At 37.2% G+C, this 7883-nt stretch overlaps 1 protein-coding gene across 1 annotated transcript in view; it reads left to right on the top strand.

The window, feature by feature from the left end:
* Window positions 1–273: 273 nt before the first annotated feature.
* Window positions 274–7883, top strand: part of DDX17 (DEAD-box helicase 17) — a 20478-nt gene continuing 12868 nt past the window's right edge. The window contains exons 1-4 of the mRNA XM_034402761.3: window positions 274–573; window positions 4009–4147; window positions 5472–5571; window positions 5819–5952. Of these exons, the coding sequence (XP_034258652.1) occupies window positions 530–573; window positions 4009–4147; window positions 5472–5571; window positions 5819–5952 (417 nt within the window). The 5' untranslated portion in view covers window positions 274–529. The remainder of the gene's footprint in view (window positions 574–4008; window positions 4148–5471; window positions 5572–5818; window positions 5953–7883) is intronic.

The following is a 7883-nucleotide window of genomic DNA, read 5'->3' as shown; positions in this document are numbered from 1 at the left end:
TATTTCATTGCTTTTAAGTTTGCTAGCACTAAAACTTGGCGTACATGTGTTTCGAGAATACATTAAAAATTGGCTCTTCACGTAGAGTTCTTAAATCGCTTACTAGCGAAATCTTCTTAAATCGCTCCTATGAAGCGTGATCAGCGTACGCGATCACTGCTGGAGAATAAGCGTAGAGAAAGGCTTTCTCTTTCCTCGGTGATTCAAGAGACGTAACTTACGCAACAACCGGGCTGGCCGACAGCGTAAGAGGCGGCAAATCGGGGTGACGGCGGCCATTTTGTGTCTGGAGGCCGGAGAAGAAAGGCTGGTTTCCTTTTTAACCAGCGCCAAGCAGTTCCTGACGCGACTCGGCTCTCAGAGGCTCCAGAAAACCAATTCCAACGGCTGTCTAGCTAGGAAAATTAAGTCCCGGGAGTTGTTTTTATAGCCACAAAGCAGCAGTAAAGTTCAGAGTAGGCGCGGTTGGGCCTCTCAGCGCTACCCTTCACATAGTCGCGCACAGGGGTCCCTTTTCCTGCTTGGGAGAATGCGAGGCTTCGGTGACCGAGGCCGCGATCGTGACCGCGGCGGGTAAGGACGATGTGAACGAGGGAATCGGGCTTCTTTCAAGGGTTTTGTTGTACCTCTGCCCTTCCTTCCCCTCCCCTCGCCCCTTGAGGGTTCCTTCTGCTGCGTGGCAGGCAGAAATACTTCGGATACAACCAGCGTTGCCTGAGGGCAGATCGTGCTAAATTTCTGCCTTTCTCGTAGTTATTAAAAGCGTTGAAGGATACCGAGGAGAGGGGTGGGGTTCTGCCATTTTGTAGAAATGTAGAAACGGTCGAAGTTGGGAGCAAGTTCCTCGGAACTCCTTAATTAATCAGCACAATACTAGGCTGTGCGGAGAGAGCAGATGTAATGGATGAAGGCTGCCAGTTTGTAAGGCTTGGGCTTCTATGTCGTGAGGAAAAGAGCCCTTTAACAACGGGACCTTTTCTCATAAGGAAAAAAAGGGGCTCACTCTCCGGGCTTTTCTTTCTCCCTCCCCGTATTTCTAAGGAAGCTTTGCCAGAAAATTTTATGCGGGTGGCTGAAAGATGGCGTCACAATATGGAGGTGAACATTTGACTGGGAGGTGCCAGATGAATGTCGGCCTAGGAGGAGACGGAGATGGGAGAAGTGCTGGGCTTTGGAAGGACTAGGCACCCCGCGGACCCATTTTTCCGTTTTCTTTCCTTTGAACAGAGGGCTTCCCTGCCGTTACTATATACTAGTTGACTCACCAGGACTCTAACCCTCAAAGGCTGTATAGTCACTTATCTACTTATCTTCTGATCCAGCATACCCTGTTTTTCTTTATCTCCTGGTGAAGAGGACTAATACAATAATTACTAACTGCCGAAATTCGAGTGGCTGCGTTGGAAAAATCTAAAAATAAGAAATATTTTAATCTGATTTTTTTTGCTTCTGTCTATATTCTTGTCAAGTTTGTAAGGATGGTGTTACACGGCCTACTCAGAAAATTTATCTGCTGCTCTAGTCGAAGAGTGGGAGCTTACAAAATCATAAAAATGCAATACAATGGTTATAATCAAAATCTGCACTCATTCAAATCAAAAGCCAGATGGAAAAATCAGCACCCTTCCCAACATTGTGGCATCCTAAGCTTGGAACTCTTGGCTGGAAAACTCCATTTTTACAACCCCCTTAAAAGTGCATTCTCACTGTATTTTACCTCAAGATACCTATCAATTGTGATAAAATAAGTTAAGCTTCCAAGTAAAAAATTTTTGGATTGGTATTTAATTAGGAGGAAGTTACGAATCACTGATATTTTACTGGGCAGTCCCAGGGATTAATTCCATATAATATGAGAAGCTACATTAATTATTTTTAGAGATGTTTATTGTAGCAGGTGATTCTGAGGGAGCTGTAGTACCATTATTGCAGTTTTGTCCAATTTTAACATAAATCTTTAAAATATGGGATGTTTATTGATAATAGTGTGACTGATAAAGTTAATCTCATACTGAATGGACTTGCTCTACTAAAGCAATCCTAATTATATTTATGCAGAAATCATTAGTTGTATACATTAGTGCTTGCACAAGAAGGTGTGCTTTCACTTTAACTCACAAGAGGAGTCAAACTGCTTATTAATTATTACATGGTGTAATCTATTCTTAAGATAAAGAGAATAATTGTTAGCACCTTAATCGTCAAGGTCAAATTAGTTGAGAACAAATCTCTCCGGTCTTCATAGGAAGAACCGGAAAATCCCGATACTTTCCTGAAGTACAGAAGGTGTGTGAGCACTACAATGTAATTTTTGAGAAGTATGTTACTACTGTATTTTACAAATACAAGTTTAACTATGTGCATTAATATATACTTCTCACTGTATTTAGCAATATATGGGAACAAACCTCAGTGTCAGTCTTCCTGGATAAACCAGACAGGAAACACAACTAGATGAGCTAAATCTATCTTAAGGCTACATTAACAGAATCTTATTTATTTATTTATTTATTTATTTATTTATTTATTTATTTATTTATTTATTTATTATTTCTCAGGGCGGTGAACAGCCAAGATAAAATACAGATAATACAAATATTAAAAATCCCTTAAAATTATTAAATATTTTGGCCGAAACACAGATTAAAACATCCAATTTATAAAATCACGAATTAAAAATTTAAAAGAGGTGAGTTAGGCAATCTTGTGAATCTTGCAAGTCTGAAAGTACAAAACTTCCCTGCTGTCACTTTAACTGCTTGATTTATTAATGGCAGATCCTTTCTAAGTTTCTCTTTTGACTGTTAAACCACTGGGAATTCCTGCCTTTCTTGTCTGATTGTTTCCTAGGCAGCATCTCTTCCCCCTTTCCCTAAGGTCATTTCCACATTCCAATGTGCTTATTGAAGATAGTGGATTTTGTATTGGTTAAAATGCTTGGTTTCCTGCACTTAGTTTCCACTTGGCTTTATTGATATTAGTGTTGCAATTAACACTATTCTGATCTATTTTTTCAGTAATTTGTTACTCTTAAAGTTGAAAGAATATTGATTAAAGAGTTACATTTTTCTTCTATATTTTTATGTAAAACTTGCCCAGTTTTGCCATTTCCATTGGAGAATATTATGGAACTACATATACATAATACATTTCTACATATTTTCATGTTCAAATATGTTTATTTTATTGCCAAAGATAAAGTACAAAACATAAAAGCAAAAAAGAAAAATAAACAGATTAACAAATGTCCAACACCAACAACTTAAAAGAGAAAACTTTTGTGTACAAAAAAAGAAAAAAAAAAGCCCAAATACTGAATACATCTAACATTAAACATTAAAAAAAAAATCAACCTCAGCTGAGTGTTGAAAGATACCTCAAAAATGTAATATATTTCTTACCCGTACATAGCTGGTCTACAAAATAGTCATAAATTTTCCCATCTATTTAACAGAAATGCTATATTATATAAATATCCCTGATGTGGAAAACTCTGTCATAATTAAATGGAGCCAATATATGTACATATACACAAACACATAAAAACAGAACAAAACAAAAACCAAAGGTAAAACTAATTTTCAAATCCCTTTGATAACCATCTGTCATTGTATTTAACATGTAGAAAATCCATAAATGGCTTCCAGTCTCTCATAAACTTGTTTAATCCATTGTTTTAATATTACTTTTCAAAATACCTTGTGATACTTTTTGTTTGTTTACTGTATATAAATTTTATTGAATCCAGACATGGTCATGCATATCCAATGAAATGAATATCATTTTTCACCCATGAGTGATTTTTCCCATTCCTTTCAGAGGGTCTAAATTAAGCATGGCTTAATTCAGATCTGGCATATTATTTAGAATAAACATTTATTACCATTGCTATTGATGTTTTTCAACATAAATTTAATAATACGTTTAATCTTCATAAAATAATGCTATTTCAGGTTAAATCAACTAGAGAAAATAAAAAAAGTAATAATTTCTGTCTAATCCATTAAGGTTTGGTAGCCCTCTACCTCCTAAAAAGTTTGGAAATCCAGGGGAGCGTTTGCGGAAGAAGAAGTGGGACTTGAATGAACTACCCAAATTTGAGAAAAACTTTTATGTTGAACATCCGGAAGTAGCAAGACTCACTCCTGTAAGTTCTTTGTCTTTCACCTTTGTCTTGTTAAACTACTCCAGTTTTAATATCTCTCCAAATGCTGTAGCAATGAAAATGGTTAGAATTTCTACCATTATTGTAATGAGATTTTCTATTTTTTATTTTGTCAACGTAGTTCTAATCTGGGATTGTAAAGGATGCAAAAATTTGGATGCCACTAGGTGGCAGAAAAGAAATGCTGCAAATAAAATTTTTGCAGCCCAGATCTACAGTCCTATTCTGATCCATCTTTTTTGTATTATTTTTTTAATACATTCCGTTTGCGGGTGTGGAGTGATTTTGTTCAACTGAATCTCGAACTGCCTTCCTTTTTTTCTAGCTGCTATTTCCTAACTTGCAGGATAGTTTCTTTGTTTTGGCCAAAGGAGAAGTATTCCAAGTTCAAAATACATGGGCGTAGTTGGGAAAAGGCCATTTTGAGTTGGGCCACTTACATTAAATTTGGATTGGTTTCTTCCATTTCAGAAAGTTTACCCAATTGTATAAATCAAAATATTTCTAATCAGATGCATCATCTTCAGTGAATGCAACTGCAGAGAAAACAATTTGCTCTACTAATTTAATACAGGTCAAAACATTTGTACAATTAAACATGTTTATTTGTTGATTAATATGTTTGATTGGTTTATTACTTTGGAAATCAGTAGTTCATTTTTCATGTTAAAAAGTATATTAAATATACCTAGTTTGTTAAAGTTTTTGCTGTAGACTTTGGATGGCAAATTTGAAAGAAAACAGAATAATGTCTATGGAGATTCTCAGTCATCCAGGTCATGGTTGCCCCAAAAGTGCTTTTTCAAGAGGCAGTTGGACTTTCTGGTTTTTCTTTGAAGACATTTCGCTTCTCATGAGGTGAAGAAGCTTCTTGGATGAGAAACAAACCATTTTAAAAGAAAAACCAGAAAGTCCAGTTGCCTCTTGAAAAAGCAGTTTTGGAAAAGCAGAGTAATGTGTGTATGTGTTCATCTGCATATACAAGGTTATATTGTTAAAAGTTACAATGAGTAAATGCATGAAATTGAGAAGGTTTTGAATATTTTAATTTATTTTTTTATTCCAATCTGTATTTCATTGTACATTTTGATAAGTTTCTGAAAATGAAGTCAATAACAGAAGAGTAATAGTTCTGTGTCAAAAGAATTGCTAGACCAAGACTTTAGATTATTTATGGAGAATACAAAGAGATGGTGATTACTTGAAGTAAAAGGAATGAAAATTCATATTCAGTGATTGATAATATAAAGTACAATACTACAATTTCTGTTTTTCACACTTTGCTTGCAATTTTCACTCTAAATAGTATGAAGTTGAAGAGTTGAGAAGAAAGAAAGAGATTACTGTAAGAGGGTCAGATGGTTGCCCCAAGCCAGTATTTGCCTTTCATCAGTGTAACTTTCCACGTGAGTATTCTGTTGTGCCCAAAACAGCAGTGTTGGAGGATGGATGGATGGGCATGTTAAATAGCATTATCTGGCTGGATGTATTTCGTTCTGGAAAATTGAGCTTAATGACACACAGTTTTGGGGAAATAGTTTTTGAAATTAATGCTATAATCTAAATTTATTTCAATACAAGCTTTTCTTACATAGCACTTGCAGTATAAATACCATGCTGTTCATTTATGTATTTTTATCTGCTAATTTTTAGAATATGTAATGGATGTCTTGATGGACCAACATTTTACTGAACCAACTCCAATTCAGTGTCAGGGCTTTCCTTTGGCCCTTAGTGGGCGTGATATGGTGGGCATTGCACAGACTGGCTCTGGGAAAACATTGGCAGTATGTATTTTTCAGTTTCTTTAAATTTTCTTTTGTCTGTGGCTCTGTAAAAGTATATTGTGTTTTGTTCGGGTAATGTAATTCATGAACAAAATGAAAAATATAATTTCTTTAAGTTTGGAACAAGTCATCTTGGGGTTCCAGTTCTTACGCTTCTAGGAAGCAATGGAAATTTGTGGTCAGTTGTTGGCTCTGTTTGCATCCCAGGGCTGCATCACTAGGTGGGGTGATAGTTAGTGCTACCTACCCACTACTAGCCAGCCAGTTTTCAGAACTTTGCCAAGAGGGTGATTTCTAAAAATATTTGTAAAAAGTCTTTACAGGTAAGCATTGGGATAGGAAAAATACATTAATCTTCTAGAAAAGCTGACATGTTGATTGTTTTTCAAATGAATCCCTTGGGGCATCAGCAAACAAGGTAAGAGAGAATGAGATAGCTAGCCTCACTCATCAAGTACAGCCTACACAGTGGTGGGTTGCTACCGGTTCGCCCTGGATTGGGTGAACCGGTAGCGGCCATGGTGGGAGGCTCTGCTCACCACCAGACGCTTCTGCGCATGCTAGACTGAAAAGTTGTTCAGTGCAAGAGTACAATAAATCATCATCAATCCCAAAGGGAATCAAGGCTTAATATGAAATTAGTTTGCATTCATTTATCCAGATTTTTATATTATCGTAATTTTTTTATTAAAAATAGGTTATGTCTGCAAATAAAGCAAATATGAAGGCTTGCGTTTGTGTATTCATATATATCATAAAATTTATTTACAGACATTTTAAGTAGTAAATCACTTTTAGATCATTGAAACATACATGGGAGAAGCTAAAGTCTTGGGAATGTTGTGGATATGGAAAGTATCGCATACATTTCTAGTGACTGAGAGAGCACTCATTCATTTCTCATGAATACAAGATCTTTTGGTGTACGATGATAGTACCATAGTGGATGAATTGAAAAACATGGTACCATAAGGAGAATATTTACGTGGCTTGTGGCATTTATCATAATTGCTACACTATTAGCCATAGCAGCAGCTCAAACCACATAAATCCTTTTAGTTTGTTTTTATTTCTTTGGGCTGAAGTATCAGATACCATCTCCCTGAACGTACAGGTAATGCTCACTTAATGACAATTCAAAGTCAAGACAATGTTAGAAAGGGTGCTTTATGGCGTATAAAGCACTTTTGTCCATCACGAAATGTCACCACCATCCCCACCACCTGCAATCACATGATCATGATGGGTGCTTTGGTAGTTTGTTTGCATCGGTTGCCAATGTTCTGTGATCAAATGATGGACATTTGCAACCTTCTTTGTAAGCCTCCCCAGAAGATCAGTGGAGAAGCCGGCAGGGAACATTGCAAGCTAAGGCTGCTGCCTGCTTGAGGATTCCCCCTCGTGTCTGAGGACTGGCTGAAATTGCTCCTTGTTGATTAGTACCTGCTTGGATCTCCGGATCTGAAATCCAAGCAAGCATGGAGCTTGGGAGTCCTCCTCCTTGCCCCTGCAGAGAGTTCCAGTGAAACAAGAATATGGGGATTTGCATGTTTGGATTTCAGCAGCCAAGCTCCAGGCAGGCTTTGAGATCTGTGGTGTGTTTCTTTTCATCCCCCTCAAAAGTTTTCTGCAGAGGTCAGGAAAGACCCCAAACTCTTGAACCTCTACAGCCAAACTTCAAGCATGCACAAAATCCCAAATACTTCTCTCTGCCTCCATGGATAGCCCCACAGAAGCAGGGGGAAAGGATTTTAAAATCTGCATCTACTATAAGCACTAAACTCAAAAATCCCCAATCTGCAGTTCCATAGTCATGAAAAGGAATTCCATTTGCTGAATGACCCATGAGATCACTTTATGGCCGCAGTGGGGACTGCTGGGATCGCCGTCATTGAGTGAAGTGGTCACGGTGTCTTGCTTAACTTCTGCTT

Source organism: Pantherophis guttatus, chromosome 7 (assembly GCF_059756535.1).
Source record: "Pantherophis guttatus breed Tessera chromosome 7, ASM5975653v1, whole genome shotgun sequence".
Lineage (NCBI taxonomy): Eukaryota > Metazoa > Chordata > Lepidosauria > Squamata > Colubridae > Pantherophis > Pantherophis guttatus.
Note: the sequence above shows the minus strand (reverse complement) of the source record. Positions and strands in the feature narration are given on the sequence as shown.